The following is an 18,898-nucleotide window of genomic DNA, read 5'->3' as shown; positions in this document are numbered from 1 at the left end:
AGATAATGTTGAAACTATTTTAGAGCTAGAAAAATTGCTAGCAACTCCAGATGATTTATGTGGAGTAGCTTTTGTGAGATGAGTCTGTGGTTCGCACCACTTGTGGAACAGGCTCTATGAACGACTGGCCCTTGGAAAGGTTTTTGGTGTTCCACCACTGCAGAGAGCGATGTGCCCGGTCGTCCACCACCACCAGATCTGTTATTTGTTGTGGAGCCCGATCCCACTGACTTTCTAAGCACTCTTGTATGGGTCGCATTTGGAGTCTTGCGTGTGGCACTATGAAAATGCAAGATGCCATCATTCAGATTAACTGCATGAACACTCGAGCTGGTAGCAAGTGCTGTGGCTGGAATTTTTGTATAAGAGCTTGCATACTTTGTATCCTTGTTAAATTTGGGGATGCAATTGCTTTGGAGGTATCTATTGTGGCACCCAGATACTGTTGAGACAGGGATGGTTGGAGATGTGACTTCTTTTGATTTACTGTGAATCCTAGCTTGTGTAACAGGCAGATGGTCTGATGCGTGTGCTGTACACATTGGTGGTACGACTTGGATTTTATTAACCAGTCATCTAGGTATGGGAAGACATGAATGTTGTCCCTTCTTAAGTGTGCTGCTACTACTGCTAGACACTTTGTGAAAACTCGAGGTGCCGCAGTTACTCCAAAAGGGAGTATTTTGAACTGGTAATGTTGGCCGTCTAGTACGAACCGAAGGTACTTTGTGAGCTTGATGGATAGGAATGTGGAAGTAGGCGTCCTTGAGATCTAATGTGGCAAGTAATTCACTTTGTTTTAACAGAGGCAGGACCTGCTGTAACGTGACCATATGGAAATGGCCGGACTGTTTGTAAAGGTTTAGAGGCCTTAGATCTAGTATAGGTCTGAGGGAACCGTCCTTTTTGGGTATGAGAAAGTATAGGGAGTAAACTCCTGTGTTTCTTTTGTTGTTTTCTTTATTTTTTTTTAAATAATTTTTTATTGTTAAGAAAAGCAAACATTGGACATTGTTTCAGGGAAACTCCTGTGTTTTGATGGTGTTTTGGGACTGGTTATATTGCATTCTTTTGCAGTAGAGATGCAACCTCTTGTTTTAGGAGTGCGAGATGCTCCTGTGACATGGGACATTGTCTGGGTGGTATTGTTAGAGGAGTGGACATGAGCTCCAGGCATTACCTGACTGAATTATTTGTCTTACCGACCTGTCTGTGGTGATGGAGTTCCAGACAGGTAGGAACTGTTGTAATCTTCCCCCAGACAGGAGTGGAATGGTCTGGGGGGCGATGGGAGGGAAGTCACTGTTTGAGAGTAGAGGCATTGTGGTTCTTGTTGCCCCTACCTTTGTTGTTACCTCTATATCCTCCTCTGTAATAACCTAATGGGCGAGGTCTGGGTGGACGCTTTATAAGAAGAGGTGTTGTCCGTTTGAAAACCTTTAGAGGCGCCCCTGTAAGAGGAGCGATGAAAGGACGCTCGGTGGGTCTGAGTTTGTAAGGCTCCCATGGATTTTGCCTTATCAGTATCTTTTTTTCATTTTCTCTAGTGCGTTAGCAACTGTTGGACCAAAAAGATGTTGCTGGTCAAAGGGTTGGTTTAGGATACTGATCTGTGCTTCTGGCTTGAATCCAGAGATGCATAACCAGGCATGTCTGCTTAACAGTACTCCTGTATTTATTGCTCTAGAGGCTGTGTCAGCAGCATCTAACGCACAGCGGATTGAGGTATTGGTAATAACCTTGCCTTCCCCTATTAAGTCAGAAGCCCTGGCTTTATATTGTTCTGGTAAATGTTGCATAAGTATTTCTAGCTCATCATAATGAGCTCGATCATATCTTGCTAACAAAGCTGGAGTGTTAGCAATTCTCCAGACATTGGCTGCTTGTGAGATGGTGCATTTTCCTAAAGCATCTAAAAGCTTAGACTCCTTATCAGGGGGTGGAGCATCCCCTGTTATCTGCGAGTTAGCTCTTTTCCTCACATTAGAGACTACTAATGAGTCTAACGCCAGCTGACCTTTGATGTATGCTGGGTCAATTGGAGCCGCTTTATACTTTTTTTCTAGTCCGGGGTTAATTACCCTGGCTCTGATGGGGTCTTTGAATACCTCTGGTGCATGTTTTACCACTCCATTAACACCTTGAATGCTAAGGCAATTCATCCCGGATGCTGAACTCCCTTGAATCCCATTGTTCATGACAAGCTCAGCTCGTCATGAGCATGGAAGGGGTTAAGTATTGGTAATGTGGTTGTGGTTTTATGTGACAACAGTAATGTATCCATAAGGAAGTCTTCTTCCACTGGATCTGTATGTAAGTCCACTCCATGAAAAAAAGCTGCTCTATGAATGAGCTGTGTAAACTCAATAGTGTCTAGTGGAGGAGATGGTCTAGAAGGGTATGCGTCATCTTGTGGCAGATCTGGTGCATCTAGCGCATTATAATATTCCCCGGGATCATCTGATGGCCCAGGTATATTGTCTGGGTCATCTGTGTCATCTATGTGTTGCTCACTTTCTACCCCCTGTGAATAATTGTCTACATAGTCATCATCCTGTGCTGTAGGACTAGGTGTAATGGATGGTGAGTGTGCAGGAGAAATGTCTATTGGTAACTTTAGCAACTGTGAAGGAATTCTTATGGGGGAAGCTTGAGCATGTTTTTTAAGAGGAACTGGAGGTGGCTTGGGAGTGTCCATTTTCCTCTTTTCAGGCACTGTAATTACATGTCCAGTCTTTGGATGAATAGGAAGAGACTTTTGTTTCGGATCTGGTTAGAAAAGCTCTTCAGAAGTATCCTCTCTCAGTGCCAATTTGTCTTGCTTGGGACCGAATTGCTTAGAAGTTTTTACAGTGTCTAATGCAGTCTTTGGAGCAGATCTTGATTTCGGTTCCGAAGACTTGGAATCGTGTTTCTTTTTCCGATCGGAGCTTTTTGGATCCGGAATTACGGGTCCCGAAGCGCGTTTGGGATCATCCACCTTCAGAGCTGAAGTGTGTTTCGGTGCCGAGGTGGGCTTTGGGTCGCCTTTTTTCAGAACCATAGTAGACTTCGGTTCGATAGACTTGGGGACCGCTTTCGGTGCGGAGCTTGTTTTCAGCTCAACCGCTTTCGGTACCGAGGGCTGCTTCGGTGCCGGAGTTAGTTTTGGTTTGAGGACTTTCGGCTTGTCGGAACCGACAGACTGACTCAAGCCCGAGTCGACTGGAGGCTTTTTTGGATTCTTCGTTGCCGAGCCAGAAGGCGGGCGTCTGAAGGTTTTGGTCGGTGTGCACCTGGACCCGGAGGTGGAACCGAAGTCTGTCCCGGTATGGGGGGGGTGAACAGGGTTGATGCTTGTACTCACGACCTGTTGACCAGCTGGAAGAAGATAGTCGTCTTCTGATTGTCCCTCAGCTCCGGAAGCTGAATCCTCTGCTTCGGAAACAATGTCATCCTGCTGTCCTTCGAACTCTAGCTCGATCGGAGCCTAGACTATGAGAAGGTCTGGTGTCGATGAAGAGAACTACGCCATGACTCTTCGAGCTAGACGGTCTCTGATGGTTTTCTTGGACCGGAACGAAGCGCAGGCCTGGCAATCTCGACTTTCATGCTCTGGGGAACAGCACATTTTGCAAACCTCATGAAGATCAGTGTGGGGAATTTTGTGTCCACACTGAGGGCACTTCTTGAAGGGTGTTCTTTCCATGAGCCAAAGGCCCAATGGCGCAGTTGGTACTGACGAATGCTGGAATCAAGAAGCGCATGCCTTTCTTCGACGCGGGTAACTGGAATTACTATCGAAGACTATACCGATGGTATGATGCAGGACTGGAAGTCGAAAAGAGATCGGTAACGGGACCGAACGATAAACACATCCGAGCCCGATGGCGGAAAAAGCAATCTGAAGATGGAGTCGATGTCCATGTGCACTAAGATCTACAGGAGGAGTCATCTAACAGACAAAGACTCTTCCAAGACAACAACAAAGTGTAATCATTCGGGTCCACCACCAGATGGCGATCTATGCACTAGTGTGTGGTCTGCAGCCCATATGCCTCGAACAGATGGTTACTAAGGAGCTCTAGAACTTATAGCTGTTGCAGCTGTGTAACACTCCGGCTCCTCTTGTCTGCCAGACGCCTGGGTAGGTTGACGGCTCCTCTTGTCTGCCAGACGCCTGGGTAGGTTGACGGACGCAACGAACGGCGATCTAAGGCCTACTACTTTATACGACAGGAGGAGACTGTTGAAGCAAAGCAACCCTTACACTACGATTGCACCAAGACGTGGTAGGACCCACGGCCTACCAGTCGACCCCATGTGGAGTAGGTAAAAGCTACGCCGTCCACACTGTGTAGATCGTTTAATTTTATAGGTCCAGACGAGTTGCGCTGTATCCCTAGGAACGACTGCAAGAAACATGTTGACCATACACCAACTAACCACATGGTAGAGTAAACAACCCTGGATCATTGCACCAGGTAGTCTATCTCACCATTTTGTTTTTACTAAGGTAGTTAACCAGGCTAATAAAAATCCCTGTGGATTACCTAACCTTTTTTAAACTTCACACCACCATCACTTACACACATCTACACCCTTTCACACGAGGCCCCCATACCCGCATGCACCAACTGGCAGGGACAAAAGATCTCAGAGAAAGAGCCCCATCTGGGTGCCCGTCAGGCATTGCACCGCCAGCTTGACGAGGAGCAAAAACCCATATGATGAAGCATGACACCTAGCTTGCAGGGTGTGTGAGGGTTTTAGGTCCCGAAAGAGAAGATCCCTCCCTCCCTTCCCCCATTCACTCTTAAACTAGCTCTCTGGGTACCCTCTATTTCAGGTTGGTCTCCCAGTACATACCTCTCTCCCCACCAGGGAACTGCGTACCCTTCTTTGTTCTAACACTGGTGTGAAACATTGAAGCTCCTACAACCTGCATACATTTGAGGCCTAATCACCGATGCTTACCAGTCCACCTCACAGCTTTCTTCTGAACTCCGTGCAGGACAGCCTTGATGTCTTAGTAGAGGTAGGCCAATTTAGAAAAAGAAAAGTTCCTTTTCCCAGATGAGTTTCTGTAATGTTTTTCATGTGAGGGGGGAGGGGGGGGGGGGGGGGAGGGGGTGTCCATAACTGGGCATGATAGATCTCTGAAGGGGAAGCTGAAGTAGTAAGTTTCTCACAGTGCTTTCACTGGGTGATAAAAGATGGTCAGAGTATAATGCTCATCCAATCCTAGCCCACTTCATTTTATCGTATAATAACTAATTTAGCTATTTACCGATCCCTTTTAAATCTGCATTAACTCCATTATCTTCTCTGAAGATCACACCGACTCCTAGTAATTTAATCTACTAAAGCGGAACTGGAGTAAATTCACTGAATGGTTTTCTAAGAGTATAAGCTTAATTTCAATAACCAACGACAACAGGATGCCTCAAGGCAGCCAATGCAAAAACCTTTTGGCTGTCCCATGGGGTGGGTGGTGGACCGGGGTTGGGTAGGAGTAAGTCATACATTTTGAAGACCTGTGATATGCCGGTTAACAGAAAATATGGTCCCTTCTTCAGAGTAGCGCCTATGCGAATGGAAACATTCTTCACGGCAGCAGTAGCAGTTACCCATTATAGGCCTTTTTACCTCCTGGAAGGAATTAATTCTACAGCACACTATCCACCTAGATATGGTTTGCTTTGCAGAAGTTATGCTTGTGCAAACCGCACAATAGTGGACAAAATATTGACATGATTGTCTGAACTCCTTTATCATGAATGACGAAGCAGTAATTCGCAGCCCTCTTCCCATCTGATGTAGGAAGAAACTTTCTGCCAGAGAGAAAGTATCTTTGAGAATCATAAGGGAAACAGTTTGAGGTGAAGATCAGCTGTGTTTTTGGAAAGGAGGATGACTTTGTAAAGCTACTTTGCATACGATCACCTTCAGTATGTTTTGTCAGATGGCTCAACTTTCAGCGCATGTAGCAGGAATACAAGAACAGGAGACTCAACTAGGGCAGATTTTGTCCTACTGACCACCTCTTGAGGCCAGAGGAATCTATGGAGGTGCTGATTAGAAACATACCTAATCTGCACTGATGTCCAGTATCCATGTAATTTGACATAAATAAGAAAGCTCTCATGGATTTAAGGTGTCGTCATACACAAAAGGAATTATAGCTGCATTAATCCCTTGCAAGATTTCTGTAGCAAATACTTACGCAACTTAACAGATTTCAATTAGTGGTGGTAACATAAATACCTCCAATAATAAAAATCACCGTCAGATAAACGCCAACAGTATTACTTCATAATTTTTTACGACCTGTAAACAATCAGTGTTCCTCCATCAGAGCGTTGTTACCTGAAGCTGCCAAATCCACGGCTTTGCTGTAATGTCTGTGCAAACATCTCATATTTCCGGATGTCATTGTCACTGACAGAGCGGCGGGCAAAGCGCATAGCCTCCTCAAAATGATCCTTGCGGATTTCAGGAACTGGATCATCCTCCTCCACTTCCTAAAATAAAAGGAATACATGCGATAATGCCCATGAACCCAAGCAGTCAAATCACACAAATATTTACAGAGATTCTTAGCATGACCTGGGGGAATAATTAAAGTATCCTACAAAAGAACTCTTGCCGGTAGGGAGAAAGGTTCATAGTTTGAGCATGTAAAAAGTAAGCCAATTCCAAGCAATGAGTGAATGGAGGTGCAAGACTCACAAACATGAGTAATATTTCAGTGCCGTCTCCCATGCTCAGAGAGTAAGAAATGTTAAGTGAAGGGAAGGGGTTCATAGAAAAGAGCACCCCACGAATGATACAGAACGGAGACAGTTGTGTTCTATGGCACAAGAAACAACCTATGGTTTGCATTAGAATGTTGAAAGCAGTTTAAAAAAAGCCCGCACCCCACCAAGAGTCAGTTATACCAATAAAGCATTTAGCATTTGCCCATCTCCAGTCTGTCACTTTCCATGACAAAAATGCTAAACTCAATCTTGAAGTGACTTTTAGGATCAGCTTCTTTGTTCGAGATGTGGTTAAAACAAACCAGACATCTGTACAACCTGTAGCCCCTTTGCTACTTAAAGCAAGTATATATGCACACACACCAATATGAACTAGGTATTATTGAAGACACTTCCGATTTAGCGTGGCAGCTGGCAAGAGATGACCCAGAGACCTTTCTTAGATTAAGTGAGGAAATGCAGAGGGATTACAGTCACTGAATGAACACTAGAAGATATTCTGCAGGGAACTTACCATGGCTGAGGGATTGATCTGTCGCTCCCGCTCTCTCCGGATCTCGTTCTCGATGCACTCGCGGATAGCTAACTTGCATGCTCGCTGACAAATTTCTGTAAGATCCGCACCAGAGAAGCCATTGGTCATTTTAGCCAGGAAATCGACATCTACATCCTGTGAAGGATAGAAAAAGCAGTTCAACTTTGGATGCCTACCACAGTTCTGCACTTCACCAAAATACAGAGTTGGATACCTTTCATCCAGAAAGTGGCAGCGTTTATCTTCAATGACCGAGAACAACATCTGCACATCAAATTACAGTCAAATGCCCTTCGTGCAAGGGCCACAGTGTTAAAATTCAATGATGGGGAACAAGATCTGCTCATCTCTACATGCAACCTTCATCTTTACTAGCTAGCTAAATCTGAAAAGCACATCAGAGACCGAAAATTGTGTCAAGTACTCAGTAAAGCATAAAAGCTTAAGGGCCAACAGCAGAATAATAAATGTGTAAAGACCACTGTGTCCGAAATCTCCAATTGTGCCAAGCTTTTAATTTGGTTTAAATATTTAGGTAAGTTGTGCGCAACGTTAAACAAAGTGAAACTGAAGAATTATTCTTAGCAGCAGAGTGGGCCAATTTATAAACAAAAAACACAAAACACTAAATTTTAATATCAAAGAGTAACAATTGTATACAATATAACAAATCTGAAAATCACTGTATTCAGCAATCTACTCAGAACATCCTTATACAGACAGAGACCCATGTTTACACTGGTCTTCAAGACACATTCTAAATATGTGGTGCTTAATGACTTTCTAAAGTGAGCAAAATGAATTTGATGAAAGGACCAATAGAGGTAGCACACGTGTCTGAGGAAGAGGCAAGATATACAAATCAATAAGAGAAAAAAGACAAGTAGTACTCTTAGCTGAAATCACAGTGGCACAAATGCACCACCAACTACTAATGTAAGATCAAGGGTTATTAAATGTTTGCTTTTGTCAAGTAAAAACTGCAGAAATTACAGGGCATGAAAGAATATGGATAACCAAACGCATATGTGCCACCTTTGAAACTAATGCGCAGCTCATTTTTGTCAGCGTCCCAGTTTGGACGAAATCAGGAGACAGATATTGTGAAATACTTTAGAAGTTGAGGGTCAAAAAACATTAGAGGCAATCAAAATCCGTGACCAGGTACAAAGGTATCATCCAAGTGTACATGTTCAACTTATACTGGTGGAAAAACTATTCTGGGCGGCTTTAAATGAGAAATTTACCAATCTTGCTCATTTTATTCGTGATTGCTAATAAAATGAATGAAAACGCAGATTAGATTCTTTTGAAATTTGTAATTTCATAGTGCCAAGTCACAAACGTATACTTATTTTAATCTGAAAGTCAAGATGACTGATTTTTTTTTTGATTTTGTACACCTGGCTTCGCCGTGGAGAAATTATGGGATTGACTATACTGTGCCTGATTACCAACTTTTTATATTTCTGTATTTGAGAGAAACCAGGGCATGTGATTGCAGTTTGTGAAAAACTAACCAAAAGAAATCAAACAATTTTTAATACACAATATACCAGGTTTTTACTCTGCTCTATTTATGGACTACCCCAGCGCATGCTCAACACAGCTACAACTTATTTTTTATCAGTGTTAATTGGCTGCAAAAAATGTCCCCCAAGGATGCTACTTCCACTTTAACACAAGAGTTCGGGCCACTGACTTATCAGCTGATGGACGTCAGTATGATTAGACATTTAATCCGACGGCAGAAAAAGAGGACCAAGTGATTTGGAGAGAAGAAACAGACCTTATCTATCCAGTGGAGTGTGCTTTCAGCAGTTAGGAAGCTGAACTTCAAGCTCAACTGAACTTCCGATGACTGTTCATGTGAAATGGACATTTATTTACCGGGAGTAAGTGAAGAAATTCAGCTCACACAACATTCCAAGCTTTGTTCACATACAACAGAATCGATCATCGACCTAATCACTGCTAATTTAGACAGTACAATCCCTGGATCCATAGCAGTAGCCTGGTCTGACCAGCTCCATCTCCTATTTCACCTCACCCTTCCTGCCCTTATGCAAGTGTCTCCCTGGTGCACTCGGAATATCAGCTCTCAGACTCATTCTAGAAAACCAACATACATAAAGGAAACACCCAAATGAACTCACCTTGTAGTTCTTAGAACTGCCAGAATGGCCTGTAAAAGAAGACTTACAAAGCTAAACAAACCTTAACCACTAGCGAACTTAATACAGGTAGGCACCAACCCAAATAACTAATAGATTCGGTCACCCATTTCGACCTCCTTGACAAATCTAGGTGTGAAGATTTTGCTAGCTTCTTCCGAAAAACAGATCAGTAACCTTTAAATTAACGTAAACATTCCTCCCAAGAAATCTAAACATTCACCGAAACACTTTACTGCCACTCCTCCTAACTTTGAAAACAACTGCAGAGACCATAACATCAGATTACACCAATACCCCATTTGTGCTCCCAAGCCAAACACAGAGGCACAGTCTCACCAATACAGTTAACCTGCATCAATGCTTCTCTACAAAAGTACCAGAGTAGACACTTGAAAATCAGTCCTGCAAGACCTCGAGCACATCGCTTGAACACAAAGTTTTACACTGGCCTCCCTTTATGTCAAAGCTACTGACACAAGCATTGACAAGGGAATTAGGTCTCGCCTATGAAAGATAGAATCCCTTTGCTGCTAGGCCCCCCCCCATGCTAAGCTTTTTTTGGCTATTTGGGGTAGTTCACTCTTCGGCCCCTGTAACCCTTTGACCACATAAGGTATCCATGCCAAATTTGCATCCCTTTCTTCCATCATGGGGATTTTAAAAGGTACCCAGGGTTTGTCGATTACCCAGGAGGGGATCCAGAAATTAGCCACAATACAGCTAAATTATTTTTTGGGGAAAAAATGCGACAAAAGTGCTACAGATTAAACTTGTTATTTCCCCCAGCAAATGGTATCAAAGGGGTTGTGGTGCTGAAATCACCATCTTCCCAGGTTTCAGGGACAAGCAGGCTTGTCCGAAAACCAAACTATTTTTTACACAGTTTTGAAATTTTACTGGGACAGCCTTTTTTTCTATTTTTTGTGCTTTCAACCTCCTTCCAGTTAATGGTAAAAATGGGTATAAAAGCAGTGATAGATCCTGGAAAGCTGTTCATTTCTGAAAAGTAGACATTTGGCTTTAGCAAGGGGTCATTTGTGTAGCTCCGTCAAGGTGTTCTTATGAAAACTAACAGTTGAAAATACGAAATATTGAAAAGTTTAAAATACTACCCATTTGTGCCAACGTTTTCACCTGTAACTATGACAGATGTTTGGAAGCAATATAGTGTTACATCCGCTGGACCCTTCTGGTTGTGGGGATATACAAGACTTGTAGGTTCACCAAGAATCCAAGGAACCCAGAGCCAATAACTGAGCAGCGTCTTGCAATGTGTACCGGGTATGTAGCAATTCATTTGGGAAAATATAAACAGGGAAAAATTGGTATGAAAGACACCTATGTATTTCTGAAAAAGGAACAAAATATATAGTTTGTAAACAGTAGCTTTGCGCACATCTCCGAAATTGTGGGTACCCATACAAGCATGTGAATTATAGCACATTTTTCAAAGTGACTTTTTTTTACACATCTTACATTTGGAAGGCAGAAATGCTTTGAAAGTCAATAGGTAATAACAGTTGCTCTACAATTCTGTGTTCCCCTAAGTCTCCCAATAAAAATGGTACCTCAATTGTGTGGGTAGGTGTAGGGCCCGCGACAGGAAACAGCCCAAAACGCAACGAGGCCACACCACATTTTTACAGTGAAAACTGACCCTTTATTTGCAAGGTGCCTAGCTGTAGATTTTGAACCATAGCCCTGCCGGCACCTAGGGAAACCTAGCAAACTAGACACCAGGGGGATACAGGATGGGATGGGACTGCCTGGCTCACACCAGGCACTTACAAAGAATCACTTGCAAACCTGAAAAAAAACTCTGCCCAGATTCCAGAACTTTCAATCACAGAAAGTTGAAGATTTTTTTTTTTTTTTACTAAATTTGAGGTTTGCAAAGGATTCTGGGTAACAGAACAGTGAGCCACACAAGTCACCACATCCTGGACTCCCCTGGGTGTCTAGTTTTAAAAAAAAGTAAAGGTTTGCGGTTTCCTTGGGTGCCAGCTGTACTGGGATCCAAAATCCACAGGTAGGCACATTCCGGGAAAAAAAAAAAGTCTGTGCCTAGGGGGCTTTCTGCCACCCTGGGGAGGGGGAAATCAGGGGCTATTCCCCAGATATGCCCCCTGGGCCTAGTGGGTTTTTACCACCAACCCCCCCCCCCTCCCCTCCCCCAACCCTCATCGTCAGTGTCCTGGCATTATACCTTCAGTTGAGATGGACTATATGCTAGTCTGAACAAACTTTCATCTGCAGCTTATCTAGAAGATTTTCAGCAGAAGCGGCGATACTTTGCTCAAGGATGTCAGATTTGAGGATATTCACTTCGATTCCAGTGGTGTCTTTCTTCTGCTCCGTCAACAAGTATCTTTGAAACCATGCTCCTATCTAGAAATTAATTTAGCAATTCACTGCTCCCAGACCAACTGGATTTGCACCACAAATGCGTGCTTTCCAACTCCTCGCCAAAGAAATAACATTCAAGTTGGATGTATCCAATCTGACTTCATTGAATTGGCTGCACCTTTGAATACAATGTACCCTCAAACCTGCAGGCATCACAGACAAAGCCTTGCATCTAAACACCCCAAACAAGCTTCTTCTAAAATTACTCTTGCAGAAGGAACACAAATATTAAGAGGCGAGGTTTTGGTGCTGCATAATTTAACCAAGTGTAAAGTCGGAGAGAGAGACAGAAAGCCACAGGAGGGAGATGAGGGTACAGGGAGCGTCTGGCAGTGGGTTGACGAGGCCTGGGGCGGAGTAAGACCTACGCAGCCTTGCTGTTAGACGTGCCGACAAGCGCAGGCTCTGAACACAGCTTCAGACACCAGCACTCATTATGCTCTCCGGACAGGAGCATGCCTCTCTGCTCCTTATCCCCCACTGCCACACGAGTCTTAGACTACTTTACATTCCACATTATGACCATTTACCATTTCTGCGTCCCTGCCGATCTCTGAAACGTCACATCATTTATACACAATAAGAAATGTCCACCTCAAAAGCAATATGCGAAGAGCTCCGAAACCCTACCCTGGCTGACACTTGCTCTGTACGAAAGACTATGCTCAAAACTCATGGACTACGACTGTCACCCTGTGGCATAAAAGGGAACTGCACCCCCCCCCTCCACCCCACCCCGGAACTCCCTAAATCCTGTCCGGATCGATGTCGGCAGTGCTCAAATTCGGGGATTACTGCGATTGTCTACGGTACCACTGTGGGCTCGAGTCGGGGTACCACGCGGATGGACGGCGTCCCCCACTTATTTTAACAGGAGGACGCCATCCTCCCTGCCAAACAGCTGGACTTCACTCTTTGGCCTCTCTGGGACAAGGAGCTTGGCACCTTTCACGACGTCACTTCTGGTGACATCGTCCCCCCACTTCTTTTTTTACGACTTGTGCCCCGACCACTGATGTTTATTCAGCACGGCCACGCCAGTTCATCCACTGTCCAATGGTTGTGTAAAGTACACCACTTATGAATGGGTTTTAATCAAAAGAGTGGTGTGCAAAACCTAAGCTTTCTTGTGCAAATACTACATGGTATAATATACAGTGTCTGGTCGCCACAGCGTTTCAGTACAGAAACCATTCCCTGTACATTCAGAAACAAGAGCTGCGGCTATGGGTGCTTGGGAATGGCCTGCCAAATGACAAAGGTACCAGGGACAATGTGCATCTCAAAGAAAAGTTACAAGAGTGCATGGAATAATTCTAAGAACGCGTGGACTCTGGAGTCCTGGCTATTATCGGTAACACTTTGGACGACTTCAAATTGAGCATGTCTTTGTGATGTCAGAGGCCTACTAAGGAATAAATAAGACAGCAACCCGGGAACAAGTGCTCGCACTGTGCCTAGGCTAGCAGAACAACATGGACTTCACATGGGGATCTTTACCGCAGGATAAAAGGCAGACAGTGATTTCGCAAAGCAAAACAAGAGAGCTGTAACTTACCTTAGCAACCGGGGACTTCCTGAGGTTGGCCTTCAGAATGGCCATGCGTGACTTCTCATCGGGCAGAGGGATGTAAATCAACTGATCAAGGCGGCCGGGTCGCAGAATGGCCGGATCAATGATATCAGGACGGTTTGTGGCACCGATGATGAACACGTTCTTCTTGGTGGACATCCCGTCCATCTCAGTTAGGATCTGATTGATGACTCTGTCTGCGGCTCCACCACCGTCCCCGATGTTCCCTCCTCGAGCCTTGGCTATGGAGTCCAGCTCATCGAAGAACAGCACACAAGGAGCTGCCTGTCGCGCCTGCCAAGCAATCACATTTCATTAGGATATCTAAAGGCAAGGACCCGGAATCGGCAAAATCTGTCTCAGGTCATCTATTAAAAGGGATTAAAGATCACTCTCTTGTTAAGAAACAAGCTTGGGATCGGACACTTATGCCAGTACCCCCCCCCCCCCTATTTTTATTGGGTCGATAAAGTCTTTCCACAAAAAGACATTTATGCTCAGTTTATGTTGCGGTGCACAGGAATTAAGTAAAAATTAAAAGAGGAATTTCCCCCCTTCACAAAAGCATCCTACAAAGTGCCACAAAACCAAAAAGCTACAATATAGCATGCTGCATGCTTGAACCATTATCAGCGTCACTCTTCAGCTCACCTTATCAAAGATCTCCCGGACGTTTGCTTCAGATTCTCCAAACCACATGGTGAGCAGCTCTGGCCCCTTGATGGAAATAAAGTTGGCCTGACATTCATTGGCAATCGCTTTCGCCAGCAGAGTTTTACCACATCCCGGGGGTCCGTAAAACAGCACTCCTTTGGAAGGGGTCATTCCAAACTTGAGGAACTTGTCTGGATGCTCCACAGGGTACTACAATTAGAAGTTGCAAAAAAAGTTTGCATCAAGAGATCAATTAGGAAATCAACTTCTAAACAAGAGGAAAAAAAAAGCAAATGCTTTACAGAATCCAGCAATAAGACTAAATGTTTAGCAGAACAAAGCTGCCAACAAGTGTCCCCCCCCTTTTTTTTATACACACATAGGAAACATCTGAAAAACAGATTAAATGTTTCCTATTTTGTGAGCCTTGAAACTGCGCTTGGGTTTTACTAGCTGTTTTAATTGTGTATTTTTTTCAAATGCTCACTTTTTAGTTAATACCTTTGGTTAACTTACAGTGCATCTACACTGAATGTTTCTTCTAATGTTAGTTTAGTGTCGAAGAGATTATACGGTCAGAAGCACAGGCTAACAGTGAACAAGCAGGCTTTGCCATATGCTTATATATTGCAGTCTGTTGATTCACCCTGGCGGAAGTGCTCATTCACTGGCTGGTCCTCCAGAGACCTGGCTTGTTGCGCCCTTTCACCAGGCAGCACGAGTATCAAAGAGAATAACCCTACTCGCTGAACTGTAGAGCATCAATAAAGAGACCTACGCAATTTAGATGAGCAAATGGACAGCTTCAACTCCCTTGATTTCATGAATTGTAAAGCCACAAACTAACTGATCACAGCTGCTAATGCTCTACTTGGTGCTGGGGAGGCCATCTGCTTTTTACCAGGGGCAACTTCAGGGGGGTGGAGCAAGGTTTCATTTTGTGTTGGAAACACTATTTGTTAATGCTAAAGAAAGCATATAAACAAAAAACAATCTATGTAAGCAACTCTTCTCCAATTACATCACTGTGATAAGTAAACTGCATGTTTATTAACCTCTTGGCTGCTAATGACAAGGGTAACTCGTCATGGACTTTCCATTGATTTCAATGGAAATTATATGATAATCAGAATATATGCCTTAGCAGTAAAGGGGTTAAAGACATTTAGAAAATCTATCCAATAGGGTTTCACACCACAGCTTGGGAAAAAGGATAAACCCACTCCTAGGCATAGACATTAGTGCTTAATTAGTACACAAAACAAAAGAAAGTCCCAGAGCCTTGTCAAGAGGCCACTGCAGCTTGCACCAACCATTACACCTGCCAATGCTGCCAATGACAATACCAACTACTAACCGTCACATTCCTAGTATTCCAGGCCCCAAAAGCTTTGGAAGCCACGTACGACCAACTGTGGAATGATAGACATGGCGTTTGGTGTGAGACATGTTTAGAAACTCAATCCATATCGCCAGTGCACACTGCTATTTTGAATTGAAGGAAGTTATCCAGAAGAATATAAACCCATGAAAGGTACTTTTGCATGTATTGTTGAGCTAATTCTATATATCGTGACTACATAACGTCCTGCATTCTGAAGTACCGGAGATCTCGAATTTATAAGCAATTCAGATTGCTGTTGAACCATAGACCAAACGCTACAAGACTAGCGCACTTTCTGCCCTGAGGAAGCCCAACTTGGGCGAAACGCGTTGGTTGTGTGTCCGATCATCCTGTACAAAGAATATGTCCAAGGATGAAATAAAAGTGAACTGTGTACAATATTGAAGGACTCACTCATTCTGTGAAAGAGTGGACATACACTCTTTTTTTGTTGCCACCCTACTCTCATTTTATCTAGATCTACACATACACACATGTACGTACATAAACATTTACACACGTATGTACATACACAGAAAAATAGGATGCCAATCATTGGAGTCAGTTAATAATTTGTAAAGTAAACAAGATTTCTTCAATTCCTGGCATGTGCCTGCCTAGAAAACGACAGCCATTTAAAGAACCTCATGCTGCATTTATGGGAGAAAATTTGGTATAGAGCATTTTAGCAAGGCAGGTTTCACATGGTTGAAGAGTTAACCATATTTGTTTGTGCTGTACTCAGAGGTTCAGCTATTTCCATGAAACAACTCCAGAACGGAGAGCCATTACAAATTATCAGGATGCTGAACTGGTTGACTTTCATGCCCTCAACATCAAAGACTCTGCACAGCAGGGTTGAGACTAATAAAGCAGGGGATTGCAAAATATTAAAGTGCTAACGATACAGTAAGTACATATCTTTAAGGGAGTGAGAAAACTACTTGGGCTGATGGAACCAATCTGCTCTGTAAAAACAATCTGCCCAGCTACTGCTGGTTCATGCAGCAGTAGCTTCATGCAAGGTAATTACCTCGATCAGAAGTGTTATATACTATAGAAATTCAGCAGTTCTAGTTCTCAAGTAAGCATTACTAGTGTCCTAAGGTAACTATAACCCAGGCCACTGCCAAGCATAGTTTTCTCATCAATAATTTAATTGCAAATGTTGCAGTGATATTATCAATGATGTCAGATGTCAAGAGTGATGTAAATGCGGGGTAATTAGCAGTGCATGGTGATGGCGCGAGTTATTGTTACCTTAGGGCAGGAGTAATAGTTACTCGAGACAAATAGAACTGCTGAATTTCTATGGTTTTGTGTGGGTAAAATCCGAACCCAACTAGAACATCCTTGTAACCTTTGCTTTTTATTGAATTTCACGGTTTAAAAAAAATATATCAATTGTACTACAATTTGACCCATAAGTTCAATTAATCAATTCATTTTCACAAGTTTATAAATACATTTTCTACACACATTCATTCTTCTATATTTTAAAACAAAAAATTAAGGTAACTTAGGTAGTCTTTCCATAAATGCAATGCACCATGTCTTGGTTTCATTTTATGGATCCCCAGAGCCATAGCAAATCCTCAGACAAATAAGGAGTCTGCAGGTTATATTGCACACGTTCAATATTAAAACACCACCACATTTAATACAAACATAAGCTACTGCAATTTCTAGAAGTGCATCACTGCTGGTGTGAGTGGCTGTGTGGGGCGCTTTTGTAGGTCTGTGGGTGTGCGAGTGGTTGTGTAGGTGTGTGTGTGAGTGCTTTTCTGGCTCCGAGTCATGTAGGAGTGGCTGTATGGGTCTAACTGGGTGTATTTTACTTTAATTCAGGTCTGGATCCGCAGATACTTGCCCAATAAAAAACATTTTTAGACAATTCTCTGCACAGGAGGTGTCCCTCACAGACCCCTTCATCAGGTCCATGGATTCAGGGTACCTCTACCTAGACCCTTTCTATCACTTTTAAATGTTATTTTCACCCCTGGGAACAGATGCCCAAAATGGCTGCTGCAATTTTCCTCTCAAATTACGGCCAGCCAATCACAGCAGTGTTGTTGGCGCGTGGGTCCGCATCTCTAGATACACAAATATTTTACTTTAATAACTCTAAAAACTACTACACAGATGTAGACCAAATTACAAAAGCATTCTTTCTGGACCAAGATCTATCTTTCTGCTAAATTTGGTGTAATTTCATTCAGCGGTCGAATCAATCAAAACCTTGGGTACCAACAGTAAGAAAGATCAGCATCGCAAATTTTAGATTGGGCATCGTTTGATTATTCTTTGGTCAAGAAAAACTGACACGGGACCTAATTAGTACACACTTCTTTGGGGGCAAAGGGTTCAATATAACCAACTCCTCGCACTATTTTACCTGTACAAGCTCTTGAAGCTCTCTCTTCACATCTTCGAGACCACCAATATCTTCCCAAGTGACCTGTGGCACCTCTACTACTGTCTCACGCAGTGCAGATGGGTTACTCTGACTCAAAGCCCACTGCAGAAACACAAAACATGGTTAGTGCTTGAACACTATTACACTTAGCCCTAGTATGTATTAGAGGTTTTAAGCACAGCCAAGTGACACCTTACCCTGAAATCGTCCATGGTCACAGCCAATGAGTTCATTACTTCTGCATCAATGGTTTCATCCTCCAGATCAATGAGATCCATCTTCTTTCGGATAGCCTGTAGAGCAGCCTCCGAGCACAGAGCAGCCAAGTCGGCACCAACGTGTCCATGTGTCTCATTAGCCACCTGGAGTAATGGGGAACAGGAAACAATGAAAAGGCATAACAGTCACAACAGAGCTCTAAACAGTGTGCTTCTGAAGTTTAAGATCGATAGAACACCCTCATCATAGTCAGTAGCGCACAAACTAGAGAGAACTAAATGTAGGATTAGAGTAACGCCATACATCTTAAGAAAAGACTTTCAATAACCACTTCTAGATCACCTACCTGCTCCAGATCAACATCATCAGCGAGCTTCATGTTCTTGGTGTGGATCTGCAGAATTTCCAACCGACCAGTTGCATCTGGAATTCCGATATCTACTTCCCTGTCAAAACGGCCTGTAGAGTAGATGGCAGACAAATAACATTCAAAAATCACTTCAGACTGTCCATCACAAAGTTTCAATTCCAGAGAGAACTTATAGCAGTTTAGCAGGAGCAATCCTGGGGATTGGTCTGAGAGGCCTGCTCAGACACTGCCTGTGAGACTGCGGCATTTCTCCAACCGTTGGAGAAATAGAGTGCGCATTGTATGTTTGGCTGGCCTAGGACGGCTGGCCAAACATGCATGCGCACTTTAAGTGCCATCACCTGCCTGTAATGATTCGGTCACACCCTGCACGCATGTCGGAATCAGTCAAAGAAAAATAAAATGATAATGTTTCATTAATATT

At 43.4% G+C, this 18,898-nt stretch overlaps 1 protein-coding gene across 1 annotated transcript in view; it reads right to left on the bottom strand.

The window, feature by feature from the left end:
• Nucleotides 1-18,898, bottom strand: part of VCP (valosin containing protein) — an 87,771-nt gene that overhangs the window by 2,888 nt on the left and 65,985 nt on the right. The window contains exons 10-16 of the mRNA XM_086960254.1: nucleotides 18,451-18,563; nucleotides 18,083-18,247; nucleotides 17,865-17,987; nucleotides 14,083-14,295; nucleotides 13,417-13,725; nucleotides 7,255-7,410; nucleotides 6,349-6,503 (exon numbers count right to left, since the gene is read on the bottom strand). Coding sequence (XP_086816380.1) covers nucleotides 6,349-6,503; nucleotides 7,255-7,410; nucleotides 13,417-13,725; nucleotides 14,083-14,295; nucleotides 17,865-17,987; nucleotides 18,083-18,247; nucleotides 18,451-18,563 — 1,234 coding nt within the window. The remainder of the gene's footprint in view (nucleotides 1-6,348; nucleotides 6,504-7,254; nucleotides 7,411-13,416; nucleotides 13,726-14,082; nucleotides 14,296-17,864; nucleotides 17,988-18,082; nucleotides 18,248-18,450; nucleotides 18,564-18,898) is intronic.

This window comes from Lissotriton vulgaris, chromosome 3_1, assembly GCF_964263255.1.
Source record: "Lissotriton vulgaris chromosome 3_1, aLisVul1.2, whole genome shotgun sequence".
Lineage (NCBI taxonomy): Eukaryota > Metazoa > Chordata > Amphibia > Caudata > Salamandridae > Lissotriton > Lissotriton vulgaris.
This window is presented reverse-complemented; position numbering and strand designations above follow the sequence as displayed.